Source organism: Amphibalanus amphitrite, unplaced genomic scaffold (genome assembly GCF_019059575.1).
Source record: "Amphibalanus amphitrite isolate SeventyFive unplaced genomic scaffold, NRLGWU_Aamphi_draft 000469F_arrow, whole genome shotgun sequence".
Lineage (NCBI taxonomy): Eukaryota > Metazoa > Arthropoda > Thecostraca > Balanomorpha > Balanidae > Amphibalanus > Amphibalanus amphitrite.
The window spans coordinates 399,584-418,647 of NW_024881963.1; the positions used below are offsets into that span (position 1 = coordinate 399,584).

Sequence of the window (19,064 nt, forward strand, 5' to 3'; positions counted from 1 at the left end):
AATTTTACACATTGTGACCAAAAATTTTTCCAGAGGCTATGATAGGTTGGCCACAAATGACGTCAGAATGACGTCATGTTCTGCCATTTTCGACACAAAAAAGACCTTCGCGAGAAGAGCTGTCAGGCCTACAGCTTTGAAGATACAGAAAAATGATCAAGACATAAAAGGTGTAGAATTGACAGGGCTACAAAACTGCTATCTCGGATTTGTGAAATTTTTGAGTTTTGACCCCCAAAAATCAAAAATGCATTTTTTGGATATATTAGCCAAAAAATCCAAAAAGTTTTTTTGAGTTCCGAAAAAACGGAATATACAGGGTGGAAAGAAAAATATGTTCTGATTTTAACAGCCCGTCACATCAAATCGAGTAGTAATATCTCAAAATGAATTAGTGCATTTGAATCACCTTTTCTGGAAGTTTTATACCTGGTGTCATTCACACTCTTTCTCGCTCCTGGGCGTCCCCCACAGCACGTGTTCTGAGTAACCTCTTTTTCGCAGAATTTAGAGATATGTGTACCGCGCAACCTCCGAGATGAATTCAGCGCACAAATCGGGTGGATTCTACGTGCGACCTTCCAAATCGTCTTCATCACGTTCGGGAGACTCTCTGGGCTCATGGCTGGCACCTGTGATTTCATTAAACCCCACAGATAAAAACCAGGGGCGTCGGGCCTGAGAAGAGGGCTGGCCATGAAATTTCGGCTTTTTTGACTGGTCACGTGCCCTCTAAAGTGTTCCTCCGGCCAGGAGAGGCTCGCTCTTTATGTGCTAGATGGAGCCCCGTCTTTTTTGGAAACAGTGTACTCAGTTACACCCTCCAGAGCTGTCACTATCTAACGCCCGAGCCTTCTCAGCACCCGAGCGTAGCGTTCCTTGTTGACGGTGACCGTGGTGCCTTTCGATGTTTCGAGGGAAAACGGTCCGATGAGACAGGCGGTGGACATAACACATCATTACGTCAATGTGAGACTGTGCAGAGGGCTCTATAACGTTGTGCCCAGAGGGAATGAAGCCCAAACTTGACAGTTCTGGGTTGATTTTACCGCTCATTCGGACCGTTTCCCTCGAAACATCGAAAGGCACCACGGCCACCGTCAATAAGGAACGCTACGCTCGGGTGCTGGAGAGGCTCTAGCGTTAAATAGTGGCAGCCCTGAAGGTTTTAACTGAGTAATTGTTTCCAAAAAAGACGGGGCTCCACCTAGCACGTAAAGAGCGGGCCTCTCCTGGCCGGAGGAACACTTTAGAGGGCACGTGACCAGTCAAAAAAGCCGAAATTTCATGGCCAGCCCTCTTCTCAGGCCCGACGCCCCTGGTTTTTATCTGTGGGGTTTAATGAAATCACAGGTGCCAGCCATGAGCCCAGAGAGTCTCCCGAACGTGATGAAGACGATTTGGAAGGTCGCACGTAGAATCCACCCGATTTGTGCGCTGAATTCATCTCGGAGGTTGCGCGGTACACATATCTCTAAATTCTGCGAAAAAGAGGTTACTCAGAACACGTGCTGTGGGGGACGCCCAGGAGCGAGAAAGAGTGTGAATGACACCAGGTATAAAACTTCCAGAAAAGGTGATTCAAATGCACTAATTCATTTTGAGATATTACTACTCGATTTGATGTGACGGGCTGTTAAAATCAGAACATATTTTTCTTTCCACCCTGTATGTGATAGTACCTACCGTCTTCTATCTACATACCAAATTTCAGATCGATATCTCCTTTTTTGGCCAAGTTATAGCGAAAAAAACTGTTCAAAAATGATGACGTCAAATTTTCAAACTCAATTTTTGGCAATTCTAGACCACGTAGGGCAAAACAAAGACCACCATTGGACTCCCCGTGACGAGCTGCATCGAATGGATACCCTTTTTATGCAAAAATATCAACTTTGAAATTTGACCTAATTTGACCTGACCTTGACCTGACCTTCACTGGAACATAATCTAAACTGACTCCAAATGCTGCCTGACCCACATAATCGCATTTGTCATGTAAAATGGACCATAAAACATGTATCGCACGACACTTTCATATTGTGACCCCCAGTGACCTGACCTCTGTGACCTGACCTGGTATCAGTGACCTCAGATAGCGAGGTATGTGTTTGACGAACAATGTACCATCGACGGTTTTCAATAACTTACCAATTTACTCGATTTCACAACACATTTCTTGAAATGCCTGTGAACGGTGAAAATCTGACCTTTGACCTGACCTGTGACGTCATCGGTTTGACCTAGGTCAATGAAATTTGGTCACAAGGTAGTTCCCTGGTGGGGCTATCGATCGCCGCTTGAATTTTGAAAATCGGCCGGTAAATTTCCGAGATCTCGGGGGGGGGGGCCGAAACGGCCCCCCCCCTACGGGTGGTAGGGTCCGCCGGTAGCCCTACGGGGCGCGGGTTAACCATATGTCCTCCTCCGTCATCGTGTCCCTCAGTCGCGGGAGAAGCGCGCCCCCGACCGTCTGGAGCAGCTCATGTCCAAGCGCCAGGAGCTCGAGGAGAACATGGACGAGATCAAGAACATGCTGACCTACATGTTCAAGTCGGTGTTTGTCCATCGGTACAGGTACGAAGCTGTCATTTTTGTCATCTGTTCTGTCCTTTGGCCACCGCTTTTGAATGCGTGTTTAGTGCGTGGGTGTCGGGTGAAACCACGACAATATATGTCCTTTCGCGTCGTTGCTAATAGGCTCATCGACCGCAGCTACTCTTTTGCACGTTTGCATTTGGCGTGGGCCGCGCCTTGGCACCTGTCATAACTTGTTCCTTTCATCCCGACTTTTCATTTGTCGGCGTGTCAGTTCATAAGTGATGTTTTCATTTGCTTATGCTCTGTGACAAATGTGGGTAATATAGCCTGTCCGTTGTCACTATGGTGGGCCGTGTGATAGCTCATTTTCGCTGTCACCCTACAAATTGGTACGCACGGTCGCACACGTCCTTTTGTCTTTGTTCTTTCAATAGTGCGTGACAACTGTAGTTTTATCTTCATCTAATCCGGTTTAGCGCGACTACCATGCTTCATGTGTATTCACGGGTGGAGCGTGTCGACAAGATTACGCAATAAGCCACCCTTGTGGCGCAGTTGGCAAGTGCGTTCACGATTGGTGTGGGAGGTCCTTGGATCAAAGCTAACCTCTGGCAGCGTTTTCCTCGGCCGGCTCCTACCCAGGAGATGGCAGTAACTGGCAGAGCTGGGCAAGTGCGTTCCTTTAGTGCGTTCCTGCGTTCTTGCGTACGTACGCACCGCCTTTTTAGGAACGCAAGAACGCAGGAACGTTAAGTTTTTCAAAGGAACGCAAGTAAGAGGAACGCACCACCCGAAATTTTGAAGCGTTCCTCATTTTGTGAAGTGCGAACCCTGCTATACCATGAAAAAAATAAAAAAATGTGCCCGAACTAGAACTTGTCCGATGTAACAAGAACTCAGAACCCCCAGATAGGTAGATGAGTTGTTGGATATTGCTGCCAATGACCTCTGTGTCAAATGTTTGAATCTCGAGTACGTGTGTTTGCCGATAGAGGCGCCACTTGTCGGTCGAATCGAGGAAGGCTTGTTTAGATTTAGTGGTGATGTTTACTATTCGATTCGGTTTCAGGCATTAAATGTGTAAAGTAAATATGATACCTTTTACTTAGATACATCTTTCAACTTAACTATTGTTTTTAAGCAGGTCGTATTTTTGTTGAAAACCCTACGGATGATATTGGTAAAACGTATTTCAGATATTCGATTCGGAAAAGAGATGTCGAGTTGCTTTTCGGCCCCGCGTCGCCATTCTGGGTATTCTGTGATCGATTCGCCCCGTGTTTGGTTGGGCCCGCGCCGCGTGGTTCGGCGGTATTTTTTAGGGAGGAACGCAGGAACGCAGGAACGCAGGAACGCTAACGCACCGAGCGAAAAAAATTGAGGAACGCTATTCCAGGAACGCACTAACCGCGGCCGGAGGAACGCAGGAACGCTAACGCACTACCGAAAATCAAGGAACGCGCCCAGCTCTGGTAACTGGGGAGTGTTCGCTCGGTCGTGGGGATTAACGCTGTGCCAGCCAGCGCCCCCGGCCGCAGGTACACGGGCCCGATCCGCCTTCAAACAGATCCTTCGGTCCGGTGACATGTCCCGAGGGCACGGCCTCGCTTCATGTCCCGGAGCAGCCCTCTGACCTGCCTGGCCCGAGAAATCGGGATAGCCCCGGCGTGCGCACCAGTGCGGTGCCACCTGGGGTGCGTGACAGGAAGCGTGCGGTCAAGGCTGTCCCGCTTGGCGGGTGCCGAAAACGCTTCGTACCACTGCCGTGTATATAGTGTACTAACCCAGCATGAATGTGTGCTACTAACGGCAAAAGCCCGGGTCGGGCACCAAAAATATTTTCAAAAAAAAAAAAGATTACGCAACAAATCGATGTCCAGATTAATTTTTTTTCCATTGAACGTCTTTCTAATATGGCATCGTTGCAGACTGTTATCTCAATAGAGGGTCTCTCAGGCCTGTCTCACAGCCGTCTCGTATCGGCTGTCCTTCGCGATAACTTATCTACTCTTTTTAACCTCTTCCAGCATAACCTCCCATCACTTCTCTGACCTATTACCCCTTTATTACCCCGCCTCCACAGGGACACGTTACCCGAGATCCGCAGTATCTGTATGGCCGAGATAGGCATCTGGATGAAGAAGTTCCACCAAAACTTCCTGGACGATTCGTACCTCAAGTACATCGGCTGGACGCTGCACGACAAGGTCGGAGACGTCCGACTCAAGTGCCTTCAGGTGAGCCGAGGATGGGCGGAGTGGAGAGCTTGTGAGAGGCGAAGTCGTCACTGCCGCGCTTACCGCGGAGGATGAGGTCGGTTCTGAAATATTATGTTGTTTAATGTAGATTTAGGTTGAGGTTTTAGGTTTTTGATGACGAACTTTTTCTACTGTCTTTTTTGGATGACTCCTGCCGGCGTAAAACCGCGCTTCGGATTCTCTTCGAAAACCCCCAGTTCTTAGATGTTTTAAGTTCCTGTATTAGTATTCCTCCGTGACGTCTCGCCACATGGTGTGAACTAAGCGGGGGAACTGTATCGCTGCGACGTAAGCTGACGTGCTGATGACGTCACTTTCACAGGCGTTGCAGCCGCTCTACTCGTCCGAGGAGCTGAAGGGAAAGCTGGAGCTCTTCACCTCCAAGTTCAAGGACCGCATCGTGGCAATGACGATGGACAAGGAGTTCGACGTGGCCGTGCAGGCCGTCAAGCTGGTCATCAGCATCCTCAAGTGAGTCGCGGTGGTGTCGGGAAGCCGAGAACCCTGTGGGAAACGTTGACAAAATGTTTTGGAAATATTTTTTGGAAAATTGAAATGTTTTATTTTGTCGATGGTCCTGGGATTAGCGACTGCTTACAGGCTCACATTATCTCACAGCTCACGTTAATTATTCTTCCGTTTGAGTCTGCCAGTAAATTGTTTTGCTTTTGCGTGCAACTCGTGCGCAAATCCTTTCAGTTCACACCTCTTCACAGTGAATTGCAACTCGGGGGACCTTAATGGATATTTACTTGACATTTTTACGTTGTTCTGTGACACTGACTGACTAACTTTCCTGTCTCTTTGGCTCTCACTGCCACTGACTCTGCCGTTCCATCGCCAGATACCACCGCGACATCCTCTCAGACAAGGACTGCGAGCACGTGTACGAGCTGGTCTACTCGTCTCACCGGGCCGTGGCGCAGGCGGCCGGCGAGTTCCTCAACGAGCGACTCTTCATACCGTTCATCCCTGACGAGGTGCCCCCGGACAGCCTGCGCACCAAGCGCGGAAAGCGGCGCCGGCCAAACACGCCGCTCATCAGGGATCTGGTGCAGTTCTTCATCGAGTCGGAGGTGAGGAGAGGGAGAGAAGGGGATGGGAGGAGAGGAGATAGTGTAGAGAGTGGGCTAATGAGGTATGAGATGTGGGTGTAGTGTATGGTTGATTTGTGTTATTTATCGACACGTGATAGGGAAAGGAAATAAGTGATCGCGTGTCGCGGATACAGTAACTTAAACATAGGTATACCTTTACAATTACACAACACGCATACGGAGTCACAGCATCTTGGATCCGAATGTCGATCGATACATGCGTAGTGTCTAATTGAGCGATTTGTGAAGCAATATATCGGTCACTTTTCGGCAAACTCCTACACTTATCCGTGCCCTCTTGGTTATCACGCTGACCTGACCTAACCCGCACCCACCCGTCGTGCAGCTGCACGAGCACGGCGCCTATCTGGTGGACAGCCTGATCGAGTCGAACGCCATGATCAAGGACTGGGAGTGTATGACCGACCTGCTGATCGAGGAGCCCGGTGCCATGGAGGAGCCGCTCGACGACAGGTCAGGGCTTGGGCGTGACGTGGATGGAGTCCCATGGGTGGGGTGGGGAAGGGGCTGTCGATTCTCTATTGCAGCTCGATGTGAATTGCATAATCACACTACTGAATTCTCTGTGAAACGACTCGGCGCTAGTATGCAAAATTATAAGGATTTTTGTCTTGTTCGATGACATTATTTTGATCTATTAATAATTTTCCTATTTGGCTTTCTAGTCCTCTTTAGTCTTTTTAATCCGAACCCACCTCACTCTACATTCATTTATTGGTGTCAGCGTATTACCCGTAACATCAATCACGTACGTATTCCTCCATGATCTAACACTGCTGACCCGCCTCACAGGCAGGAGAACTCGCTCATCGAGATCATGGTGTGCGCCATCAAACAGTCGGCCACCGGCGAGCCTCCGGTGGGCCGCGGACCCATCCGCAAGGTGCTCTCGGCGCGCGAGGCCAAGCAGGTGTTCGATGACCGGGCCAAGCTGACTGAGCACTTCATCACGACGCTGCCCACGCTGCTGGCCAAGTACATCGCCGACCCGGAGAAGGTGGCCAATCTGATGACCATCCCGCAGTACTTTGAGCTGGAGATCTACACCACGTCGCGGCAGGAGAAGGTAGGGATGGGATAGGCGAAGCGAGGAAGGCGTGAATGATTTGAAGTGGTGCTAGGGGTTTGCACGAAAGTGCTTTCGGCATTATTTGACGACTTAATTTCTATGCAGCGAAGTAGTGTATTGCGAAGTGCCGTCTAATATGTTGTGAATTACCGCTTTTTGTACTGTTATAGCACCCGCGTATGATGTGTCATCACTTACAATAAGCTTCTAATCTAGCTTTTGTGACGAGCTGATGGACGTGCTCAATGTCATTGTTTGTTAATTTCTCACGGCGACCACCGCTTCCAGTCGCCGCTTGGGACATGTTTTACGCCTAGCATTCCGTGGATCGTAGGTTGGATAATTGCTGTGCTGTAAAAGTCGTAACATCTTGACTGACTAGCCGGCCTTATCTTTGCTCCTTTCTCCACTGTAAAACCTGGATGTCTTCTGTAGAAGTGTCAGTAGACCACGGTCAGCCGCTAACCCTCCCCCCTCCGCCCTGTTACAGAACCTGGACGGCCTTCTGAAGCTGTGTCAGGAGATAGTCGACAAGCACACGGACCGTGACGTGCTGGACACGTGTGCCAAGACGCTGGAGCTGCTGTGCCAGGAGAACAACGCTATCCACAGCCGGTGCAACGTGGCGCGCGGCACCGTGATCGACATGATCGTCAACAAGTACAAGGAGGCGATGGACGACTACAGCTCGCTGGTGGCTGGGGTGAGGCGGGCGGCAGGAAAAGGGAGAGTGAGGGGAAAGGGAGAGGGAGTGGATGGTGTGGAAGCTGACGAGTAGCTTGCGTGTGATAGGAGGAATTATGTCGAGGAGAGGACTCGGGGGAGAATATATAGGCGGATGAGTAGGAAGTAATTTTCTAGAATGAACTCGCCCATGCTGCCAAATGCCAGTACCAGTGGGCTGCTTTTCTGGCACGGGCAACGCGCTCCACATTGCTGGGACTCATGAGCTTTTTCGGATAAGTGTTAACTCTTCGTATCACAACCCTCACGTCCCCCGTCCTTCTCGCCTTCCCCAGGAGGAGGAGCCAAACGAGGACGAGATATTCGCGCTGACGAGCAGTCTGAAGAAGGTGGCCATCTTCTCGTCGTGCCATAACCTGGGCCTGTGGAACATCTGGGACGGCCTGTTCAGGATCGTCGAGGAGGCCAAGGACGGCTCGTCCACACTGCCCGAGGAGGTGAGCATTGAGCAGCGCGCCGTCGGGGATGGCGAGCCGGGGATTGCGGCCGACACCTTGCTAAGGGTAGAGTGGAACGATCGGATGGGGTGATCTGGCTAGGATATTGGGTTGAGTGCAGCTCTTCTTATCGAACTCGGTACTATGAAACTTTAAGGCATGCTGTTTGCAGCTGGCTAGTTTTGCCTAGGTATTATTTGATATGCCCAAAAATAATTTAAGAATTTAGGTGCTCAATTAACACATTTTTTATGGCCAGAGATATAAATAAGCGTCAAAGCGAGATGCGGCTCAGCCACCCCGTTTTCCACTGATGAAGAACATATTATAGACGTATCACATCGTTTGCTCGCCATTACCACTTCTATTACCATCTCTCGGTCGTCAGGCGACGCGCCACTGCATCTCTGCGTGCATGTTCGGCATCATGTGGGACCTGCACCACGTGGAGGAGACGTCCGATTCTCTGAGCACCAACAGTCAGGAGGTGGAGACGCTGCAGCGCCGACTGGCCGCCTACATGGAGACGGCGCAGCAGCTGGTCTCCAGCAGTCCCGTCAACCAGTTCAGGGAGGAGGTGAGGCTGTCCGGTCACACGACACTGCTGTGAGGGTCTAATCGCACAGTTTAGGGAGGAGGTGAGCGTCCGGTCACACGACAGTGCTGTGACTTGTGAGAGTCTAGTTTTACAGTTCAGGGAGGGAGGTGAGAGCTAGTTCTACGGAAGTTAACACAGTTCAGAGAGAAGGTGAGAGGCTGATCTTGTTGAAACAAAGAAGTTGATGTGATAGGTCATCGCACTGAAGTGAGGAAGCAGTGATGCTGAATTTGGTACAGAGTTCATAGGGACGGGTGAGAGAGCTGTCGTTTTACTGTTTGAACCATGCGTTCTTACTCCTTGGGTTTACGGGGAATCATGCTCATACTGTTGGAATGATGCTCTTAGGTCATGTACCTTTCTTTTACTGTAGTGTCGTCCCATCTAACAGCATTACCAGACACCACTGGCGCACTCACCCTCGATATTCTCTATCGTCCGCAGTCTTACATCTCCATCTGCGACCTGCTGATCGTATTCTCCAGCCAGCTGGCATCGAACGCGCACCTCAAGTCGCTGGTCTACACTCCCGACCGCACCATGCAGGGCATGCTCAACGACTTCATACAGACCTACGTCTTCGTCGACGATGATGACGGTAAGAGAATGGAGAGATGGTGTATGATGGTTGATGTGCCATCACAATCGACCAGGTTATCACTTCAGTCTGCCCTAAGTAACAATCTAGCCAAGCTATCTTCAGTCTTACGGTCTTTCTCCTATGCTTTCTAACCCATGCAGCTTAACCTCTAGCCAGCCGTGACCCTTGACCTCTGACCCACAGAGGAGCAGGACGAGCACACCAAGATTGAGGAGCTGCACAAGAGGCGCAACTTCCTCGCCTCGTTCTGCAAACTCATTGTCTACAACGTGATGCCAACCAAGGCGGCCGCCGACGTCTTCAAGCACTACGTTCGGGTAAGTGCCGCTGCGTCAGTCCAGTTAACTGTTGTTACTTTGCGCAATAGCTTCTGCGCACCTCGGAAGAGTGGATTAACGTATATTATTTGATCTAAGCGATATTTCTGCAATTGGACGCCCTCATAGCTCAGCGGTTAGAGCACTGGTCTTGTAAACCAGGGGTCGGGAGTTCGCTTCTCCTGGGGGGCAGTGCTGCATTGTGGCAGTTTTAAAATACTGCGTCACTGGGCCGAGGAGGCCCGTTGAAATGCTGTGGAGCGCGTCCCCCGCTCAAACTGCCCCTGGGGGTCAAGTGTTGGGGACTGGGGTCTGTCCAGTGTCCACATCAGTGACATGGTCATCTACAGTAAATACCTACCAATGATAATCAGCTGAGTGAGGCTCAGTGGTTCTAGAGTATATTCCATAGACCTCCTCCCGCCTTTCCTTCCCAATCCTGTGGTCGGTTATGGTATGTCCAGCATTTTAGTGAAGTGGAGAAGGCAGCAGAGCAGCTGAACAATTGCGTGATACAGCTATCTAGAAACGTTCCTTTCAATTATATTGTGAGGCCAATAATTATGCATTGTGAGTTTTAGGGCTCGACGATACGACGTCCTTTTTAGTATAGCTTACCAGAAGCAACGTCAATAGGTCATCGAAAAGGCCCACACCTCGCATGCTCACGTAAATATATCTTACAATCCACATCTTGTCCCCTCAGTTCTACAACAACTACGGTGACATCATCAAGGCCACGCTGGGCAAGGCGCGCGAGATCAACAAGGTGAACTGCGCGCGCACCATGGCGCTCTCGCTGCAGACGCTGTTCGAGTCTCTCACCAGCCACCCGCAGGCGCGCATCAACCGCGCAGGAGACGAGTTCATCTCGCTCAAGGTATTGTAAAATATTGGGTGCAGGGGCGGGTCTGACTGGCGGTATGGTATGATACAATGGCTGTGTTCCAGGCTCTGGTATTTCATCTATATTTTATGGTTGCAACTGATGGTTGTCTGCTCACCACCTGTTTCCCGTTCCCTCACAGTTTCGGAATGACACCGCTGCCTTTTCTCTCCCTTAGGAATTGGCCAAGCGGTTCGCACTATCATTCGGTCTGGACGCGCTCAAGAACCGCGAGGCCATCACGTCTCTGCACCGCGAGGGGATCCGTTTCGCCGTGGACCCTCTGGAGAACCCGGCCGACCCGACCGGGCCGCCGCCCAACATTGCCTTCCTGGAGGTCATGGTGGAGTTCACCAACAAGCTGCTCCGACAGGACAAGCGCCTCGTGTGAGTAGGTGGGGGTGGGGTGGAGGGTTGGAGATAGATGGGAAGGCAAGAGTATGCAGGAATTGGGGATCTTTGGCCACCATCCGTCTGTCATCTAACTTGCGGTTGCGGTTCTAAAAACTTGGTGAGACTGTCCGTTTGTAATCTCATCATCCATTCCACATCGGTGTTGTCATCCATCCATTGTGATCATTTGTCATCGACAGTGACATAGACTGGTAAGGTGTCACAGCCGTTTCAGTTTGACATGCCAACGTAACTACACTGATACCCTCACAGGGCCGCTGTGGCTTTATCTGACTTCATCCACCACATCTCCACAGGCTCAACTACCTGGACCGTCGGATCGCGGCGGGTATGCCGTCGTCTCGTGGTGAGGACTGGCAACCGCTGCTCATGTACCGCAACTCGCTACTGCAGGGCGAGACAGACCAGCCGATCGTCACCAGCAAGCGCGCCTACACCCGCCGCCGCCGCGACGGTGAGTGGGTGGGGACGTGGGGAAGGGGTTGGGGGGGGGGGCACTGGTGCATTTATAGACTCCCAGCTGGGTAAGATAAAGTCCGAGTGATCTGTTATTGTACCTTTTGTGCGGCAGTGACCTCCGCAGTCAGGACACCCAAAGCCCTACAAGCTACACGGCTGCCACGAATATGATTTAGCGTTTTTTTTGTCCACCTCTTTATTTCACTACTTTACCTTTGATTAGACTACCTTAGATTATCTACCGTAATCTTCTATCATTTCTTGGAGACATTGTGCTGATAACTGTTTTTAGCTTTCGCTTCAATTTCCTTCAAATTATTTTGAGTGAAACGTGGCTGTCATGCCGACAGTTTTGCAGATTTTTGATAATAAAGGATGTTTTGCTAGAAACATTTCGTTAAAAGTGATTTGATAAACTGTTTGAAATAAGTATGCACTATGCATTGATGACTTTGGATCAGCAATTATGACAGCGAGCAGCTAACGTAAAGCGCTAATGGATTTCGTCAGCTGCAACACATGCTGAATCGTGGTTGTCATTTAATCACATCCGCAATAGTATTATGCAAACTGCAAAGACAATGCAACATTTGCATTACATACAAACAATTAATACTTGAGTCGCCTGAAAACGTTCAGTACCTATCTCTGTCGGAGTTGTTTTAGTCGTCCAACTCCTTTTCTGCAGATGGTTCGTTTTCGGTTCGATCAAGCGCGAGCCCGATGTTTTGGGACTCTGCAGGTAGGGTAAGGGCGGGTAAGAGTACGCGGGCGATAAGAGTACGCATCAGCTGTTTCGGTTGCTTAACAACGCGGGTTTGTCGAGTTCATGAAGTAACATGAAGCCGCCAGTGCGTGCTTGTCACCAACGGAACGTGGGCGTTGAGCGGCGACGCTGTTGAGTTTAAGGCGATGAATATTATTTTCGAGCGTTATGATATTATTTTGGTATGGTACAATAATTTTGATACTTGGCAGTTGAGATAAGGTACATTTCCGTGATTGTTGTGGGAAACTTGTGAGGTTATCTTGGGAAATACTGTGCAGTGCAATATTCTGTTTGCGAAGTTTTGCACAACGTTTCGGGGTTGTTTTGTGAGCGAATTGCATGTACGGTAAGAGGACGCACTGTTCAGGAGGGTAAGAGTACGCAGAATTATACATTAAATCGAATATACAGAAATATAAAATTATTAATCTATCGCTCGATGACGTTTGTTTTGTAGGTATATCATCAATGGAGCACTGTGATGCAGATGCGTACCCGAAATTCTTCCAAATACGAGTTATTCTCCCTTTTGATTGTGCATTTTTCTTAGAAACACACGACATGATTATTTCCTGATTTATAGACTTGAAAGATTTGTTTTATGTTTTTCTTTTTGGATACTAGAATTAACTTAAATGCCTTCTGAGTTTGAAGTTAAGCATTTGGGCAGTACAAGCTGCATAGATGTGTGTTCATATGCTTGCGTACTCCACCCGCCTGGCGTGCGTACTCTTACACACCCCATATGGTAAGAGTACGCAACTGCAGCGGTTCAGAAAATTTCAGTTTTAGACCACTTCCATTTACGCTGAAGGATCGTTGCCCCATGGGTTGATGGCTAATTCAGTGAAGTTTAATATTCCCTATATGCGATTTCTTTCTTTCAAATATTAAACAAATGAGAGCAAAAAATCCACTAAGTGCGTACTCTTATACGACTTCACCCTAACCTGGGGTGTGCGCTTTCTGAGTTTCTGATGGAATTACTGCGGTGTGTGGGAGATTTTTACCTGGTGGTTTCGTAAGGTCTTGGTTGTTCTGTTTTTTTTTCATGAGTTGCGTTGGAATCGGTGATGTTTTTTTTTTGCACCATCTATAACAAACAACATATACATATGCATATTGTATAATTATACAGTGAAATAATCCCACCCTGGTTCAGTCATTTTTTCTCTCTCTGACGGTGTGTGACTGTTCGCTTATTTTCTGCCCTCGATGTTTCTCTGGCGTGGCTTGAAGCAGATTCGTCTACGATTGTTCGCAGTTTGTGGGAGATAGACGTGCAGTTTTCGATGTGCAAGTTGTGTTTGTCTGTGTGCCGTTTGTGTTCTGCGACGGTGCCAGCAGCCCCGTATCTGTCGTATTTTAATCGACGATCAAGTTGAAACCTTACCTTTCACCTTCCATTATTTCACCCTGTCGTTTTTCTGTTGGGTTCAATTTATGTCTTATGGATCGACCTAGCTGATATTACCTCATGCCGGTGTCCATTGCCTAATGACAACCACCGCCGGCGTTATGTGTGTCTGTCTGCTCCGCCTGTGTAATGTTGCGTGGCGGCGGTCCATTTCTGAGCCCGTTCGGTAGGAAGAGTGTCGGCGCGGTGCTGTGTGTGTTATGTGCGGCTACTGAGCCGGGCTCGGCCGCGCAGGGTCCGGCCCTGCCGCCGCCGACTCTGTGGGCCGGGCCGACCGTCGGTCGGTCGGTGGACTGCCGAGGTCGTTCGGTCGCCGTGCTGAGCTGTGTTGGTCATGGGTTATGTGTACCTCATGTCGGTCCCAGCGCTGTGTCGGCGTGTGGTGCTGTGGCGCCGGTACGGTGGCCGGACTGTGGTGGTGGGTTATGGTCGTCTAGTGTTTGCGTCACTGCTATGTGTTGCCACCGTCCGTCCTGTGCAGAGCAATTAGTTGTTATTTTTACCGAACCAGATTCGGTGAATTGAAGTGATTTCAACGTCCGGGGTTTCCTAATTTATTTGCTGTTTTTTTTTTGCTTTTTTTGTCTGTTTTTTTTTCTATGTCAGTGAATCGTCCTTTCCATATTTCCGCCTTATATGTTTTCATTATCTATCGTGGTTTGGGCTATTTGTTATTCAAATGTGACGCTTTGGGCTGTGGTGGCAGAAGTATTTATGTGGCTGATTTCTGTGCATCGTTAGAACCGGTCCGTACGGCTCTCGCGAGATTAAGCGGTAGGTTTTGCACTTTTACATTTCCGGTTATATCTCAGAAACTAATCGATCTACGATCATTTTACACGATCATGGCCATGGCCGGCTTGTGAACCAACAAGTCTATCGAATCTTCAACACTTAAAAGCTTGACGACGAAGATATATGAAATACACTACATTTTCTAGGTGTAAAACCTACCGCTAAAACCCGCGAGACCTGTACGTATGCAGTGCAAGCTTTGGGACCGTGGTGGTGGAGCGTCCCTCTCCTACTCACTGTCTTGTCTTCTGTACATCGGGCGTCTGTGCGAGCTTTGGGATCGTGGTGACGGAGCGTCCCCCTTCAGTTCGCTGTCTGTGTTCATATATCGGGCTTTGGGACCATGGTGACGGATGGTCCCTGTCTTCTGTACCTTGTTGCGCCGTTGTCTGTCTGGGCTTTGGGGCCATGGTCTAGCACCCCTCCCTCTCGTCGCGATGTGCTGTACGGACGTACCCCGGCCCCGACAGACGAGCCGCTGCCGGCCGAACGGTCGCCGATCCGGCGCAGCGGCAGACTCAGGGCTGGCAGCCACTTCTTCGGTAAGCGCCGCGCCGCAGCCGCCGCCACAGGCTGGCCGGCTGTGTGACTTCACTGCCGCGGGCAGAGGCAGAAGGAGACCGGTGCCGAGACAAAACCGGCTTATGTTTGCATGAAAACCGAATTGTGCCGGTGCGAAATATGTACCTGTGTTTGGTTTCATTGGTTAGGTAGTGGTTGTTTCAGTTCGTCTTGGTTCCGAATTTTCAGACCGGACAGCTGGTTTTGTCAATGTTTGTCGGTCTCCATGTCTCTGGCGCGTTCATGTGTTGTCTGGTCACCCCTTCAGTGTGTCTGGCATGATTTTCAACCTGATTTTCACCTCTTTCTTTCTATCTCGTGTCATGTGCTGACTTCGCCGTGTCGTGGAACTGGTAGATGCTTAGATAGCATATTGCTCGCTGACTGCAGATCAATTGATGTTGTGCGTGTTTGCGTGCCTGTGCGTCATCATGGTAGCTAGTTGGACCACTAAGCTCAGTCGTTGATGTTTGTAATAAGTCAGTTTTTGAGCGTCGTTTTGTGATGGGTATCGTTTGTTTGGTTTGGAAGCATGCTTGGTGCTGCATTTACATTTTACGACATTTGATGTCGGGACTACATATATGCTCCGTTTGTGTAGTGTCTAGCTGTTCGATGGCTGCCTTGGTTTTGGTCTTCGTTATTATTTGATCACCCTTTTTGAAGTAGTGCATGTCGTTTTAGATGATTTAGTGTAGACGTTTCCAGATGCAATTATTTTCCTCTCCTCCTGTCTGCTTTTTGTGTATTCATTGTATTTTATACCACTTGTATTATAAGACCACCACCATGCACATCGCGCGCTGTACAAACCTTGCCATCTCCTTTGTTGCCTGGAACACCTTTGTTTTGCTACCAACATCAGGTAAAGTAGTGTCGAACAATCCTATGGAAATTGTCCTTTCCACCACTTCACAAGTGTGCAGCCTACTAACGGTCTTGTGAGCTTGTTTGTATGACCTTGTTTGGGTTCAGTGTGTATTGCACTTTTGTTTGACGTTGGGTGCATTGTTTCTTGACGTAGGGTGCGCTTTTACTTTGTTTTGCTGTGGCTGGCTTATTGTATACCACGCGGGCTGGTTGGTTTTTGACCGGCATACGGTTCATCGGTTGCTTTGTGTGAGCGCATTTGCGTTTGAGTGTCAGACGTTCACTGCTAATAGGTGCGCTATATATTTTGATCGTCCTCCGACGGCCTGGCACGGCAAACCGCTGCCCTTCCTAACCGCGGTTTTGGGATCCTGCCGGACTCCTCCGCACCTGTTAGATCAGCATTGGCCCTCATAACATTGGATGGACCGCCATGGACGTTTCCGTACCCAAACCAGAAAGATCATAATGCATGTCTGGCTATCCTGCGTTTTACTTGGCCTTACCCTCGATCATGCTTCCAGCCCTGCTAGACTTGGTTACCGCTGTTTTCTGCCCTGGACTCCTACCTTGGTGACTCCTCCCTTTCTTCCTTTGACCTGAGTATCGTCTAACATGACCTACCGGTCCGTCTGACCCGATCTGAACTTGACCTGTTCTCCAATCGAGCCATCGTCCTTCCGCCCCTGAGATTGCGTGATTTTCCTGCTGTTTTCTGCTCCCCCAGCCGATCCCTCGCCCTTCCGTACTGTGGCCTGACCGCCCCTGACATTTGTTGCTTTGACCCGTGTATTTTCTGCTTCCCCATCTGAGCTCTCGTCCTTCCGTGTCCTCGCTTGCCCTGCCTTGACCTATGGATTCTCTGCTTTCCCAGCCGAGTTGGATGATGAGGAGGAGGGAGGATCCGAGGCCGACTTCCAACAGTGAGTACGGCACGGCAGCTGCAGCCGCCCGCCCGCGTCTCTTGTAGAAGTGCCGCCTCACTGGCATATCCTCTTCCTCTAATCTCTTGACTGTCTCAAACCTATTTTAGTATAATGCTTATCAGCGAATTTCTGCCAGCTCAAACTTTTCAAGGGAGGTTCAAGCCAGGAGTTTTGAAAAGATAACGATCATTTGGCAGCATCTCTCTGCTAGAATCCTGCGTATGCGCCTCAGTATGCTAGTTTTCAACAAGCCGCTTGCAGCTTTACTCGGTCTGCTATTGGTCACTGCCCATCGGTCTTACGATGAGTACCTAAGGTTGGACAATCGCTCACACTGTGATTGGTTTACAGGTGAGGTTTCTCTCGGCCACAATCTGCTTCTGCTGTAGTGCTAGATGCTTTTCCGGCCCATGCGATTCTGCGGTAGCTCGCTGAAAACAGTTGGCGAGCCTTGTGTTAGTGGTCCTCAATCGTGTAAATAGATCTCGTAGCGTTCAGCATCATCTGTTGGGAAATTCAAGAAGGTCTTGTGTGACGGACACGTTTCAAAACGACGCGACTTTATGTGAATCGTGAACGTGTTTGTTGACAATTAAACGTGCGTTCGTGCGACGTGTCTCGCCCGGAAAGCGGTAGTTTGTAACTCCGATCATTTTCGAACATCTCACTTTTACGAGTGTCTCACGAATCATGCGTAGGATGGCGTAGGTTATAACAGTAAGCTGCATGTTCAGACTTTTTATCATTTGACGCGCTGATGGTGCGCAGGGTGGCCGTTTTCCACGGAGTGACTTGGGTTTACGGTGTCAGATACGGTCAATGTTTGACAATGACAATGTACGGTGTCAGATACGGTCAATGTTTGACAATACATATTCCACTGCTGTCTGACTGGCTTTGTACGCTAGAGCTACTCGCGAAAAAAAACTCGACCGGAAGGTGAGTGAAGCGTAGTGGCGCTAATCTGCTCTCCTTAGTTGTTGGCCTTTTCTTTATTTCGGCTTGCTTTGTAGTCGCAGTTTATGCTGATCGAAATTGTCTTTGTTTTCATATGGGCAATTCAAAACGATTTGGATATTATGATGCTGTAAAATAATTCGTATGTGTCATGTACATTGTACACGACTCATTTAGTCTTCGCTTTAATCTTCTTCTTTTTTGTTCACAGATCTGTTATTTCACTTATCTGATACTCGGCGTCCGGCCGAAATGTATCGAGCACGCACTTTCCTACTAAAAGCGAAACGAAAATATTTAGCGGTGGAATAGACAAAGAACTGGTAGGCTAAAACCAAGCCATAGTTTCATGTTCCATGGTGGGGATAACGACGAAGGGATGCCCATGCTGCGGTTGTCTTGCCGTATATTCTACCGTCGCTATCTGCACCCCAGTCAATGCGACTCTCCGGTGTTCCGACCTCCCAGTCCTGTCCTGACCTGTCCGTGTGTACTCCCCCGCGACTACACCAGAGGCCGGCGACGGCGGCGCAGCACGTCGGCGGGTCGTAGGACGCCGTCCGCCGGCGGGCGTACTCCTAAACGACGGAAAGTCAGGTGAGAATGAGATTGACAGCTAAGCGAATTAGTGATTAAAACTCATTTGAGGGTCGAAAATATTGGGTCAGTTAGCGCGGCTCTATGTTTTATAAAATCATTCGTTGGGTGTGGGTAACCACCAATTGGTGAGAAAATCGAAAGTTTTTTTCCAATTTTGTAGTTAAAATGAATGAAAAAGTCACGAACGACGCTTTGTTATTTAATATTTTTGAATTTTACTATTTGTTCAATTGGCCACGCCGCACACCATCCAGTTACGTGCAGTACCGGGCTCACTTCACCCCTCTCCCCCTTAGTCTGGACGTTCGTGTAACGCCGCAGCGCCGCGGCGCCGGCCGCCGCCGGTCGGCGGGCACCCCGGAGCTCTCGGCCCGACTGCGAGCCGTCGCCCTGCGCGGCTCGGCCAGTCCACGCGGCGTGGGCGCCAGTCCGGCCCGGTCCCTGACGGCCGCACAGTCGCAGATCATTGAGATGTTTGAGTCGACTGAGGAGATGAGCACACCGCACCTGGCCGGGTGAGTTCTGGGGTTTGCTTTGTAGTGTTGCTGTTGAGTTCCTTGAGGGGACAGTCAAGTCGATGGATGCTGCCAGGGCCCTAAAGGCGCTGTGGTTGGCCAATGGCCAGTGGGGATTAATGTCTCTAGTTGTACCAAACGAAGCTGAACATTACGCTCCTGTTGTCTCATTTGGAGTGAACAGTGCGTCCAATATAACCTGTGTGACCTAA

The 19,064-nt window shown here is 49.5% G+C and overlaps 1 protein-coding gene and 1 non-coding gene across 11 annotated transcripts in view; both read left to right on the forward strand.

Annotated features, from left to right (window-relative positions):
- Window positions 1–19,064, forward strand: part of LOC122392107 (cohesin subunit SA-2-like) — a 40,007-nt gene that overhangs the window by 20,301 nt on the left and 642 nt on the right. For 3 of the 10 annotated variants that reach the window (XM_043386636.1, XM_043386637.1, XM_043386635.1), the window contains 18 exons: window positions 2,447–2,577; window positions 4,625–4,778; window positions 5,122–5,270; window positions 5,644–5,875; window positions 6,243–6,370; window positions 6,710–6,983; window positions 7,477–7,689; window positions 8,006–8,167; window positions 8,556–8,744; window positions 9,210–9,363; window positions 9,550–9,683; window positions 10,390–10,563; window positions 10,748–10,956; window positions 11,280–11,437; window positions 14,894–14,965; window positions 16,729–16,777; window positions 18,251–18,334; window positions 18,634–18,852. In XM_043386636.1, the coding sequence (XP_043242571.1) occupies window positions 2,447–2,577; window positions 4,625–4,778; window positions 5,122–5,270; window positions 5,644–5,875; window positions 6,243–6,370; window positions 6,710–6,983; window positions 7,477–7,689; window positions 8,006–8,167; window positions 8,556–8,744; window positions 9,210–9,363; window positions 9,550–9,683; window positions 10,390–10,563; window positions 10,748–10,956; window positions 11,280–11,437; window positions 14,894–14,965; window positions 16,729–16,777; window positions 18,251–18,334; window positions 18,634–18,852 (2,885 nt within the window). Of the gene's footprint in view, window positions 1–2,446; window positions 2,578–4,624; window positions 4,779–5,121; window positions 5,271–5,643; window positions 5,876–6,242; window positions 6,371–6,709; window positions 6,984–7,476; window positions 7,690–8,005; window positions 8,168–8,555; window positions 8,745–9,209; window positions 9,364–9,549; window positions 9,684–10,389; window positions 10,564–10,747; window positions 10,957–11,279; window positions 11,438–14,893; window positions 14,966–16,728; window positions 16,778–17,131; window positions 17,669–18,250; window positions 18,335–18,633; window positions 18,853–19,064 lie in introns of those variants that run through there. The other 7 variants (XM_043386639.1, XM_043386640.1, XM_043386638.1 and 4 more) reach the window with 3 other exon arrangements.
- Trnat-ugu lies at window positions 9,803–9,875 on the forward strand. Its single transcript has one exon. It is a non-coding gene; the product is annotated as a tRNA-Thr (tRNA).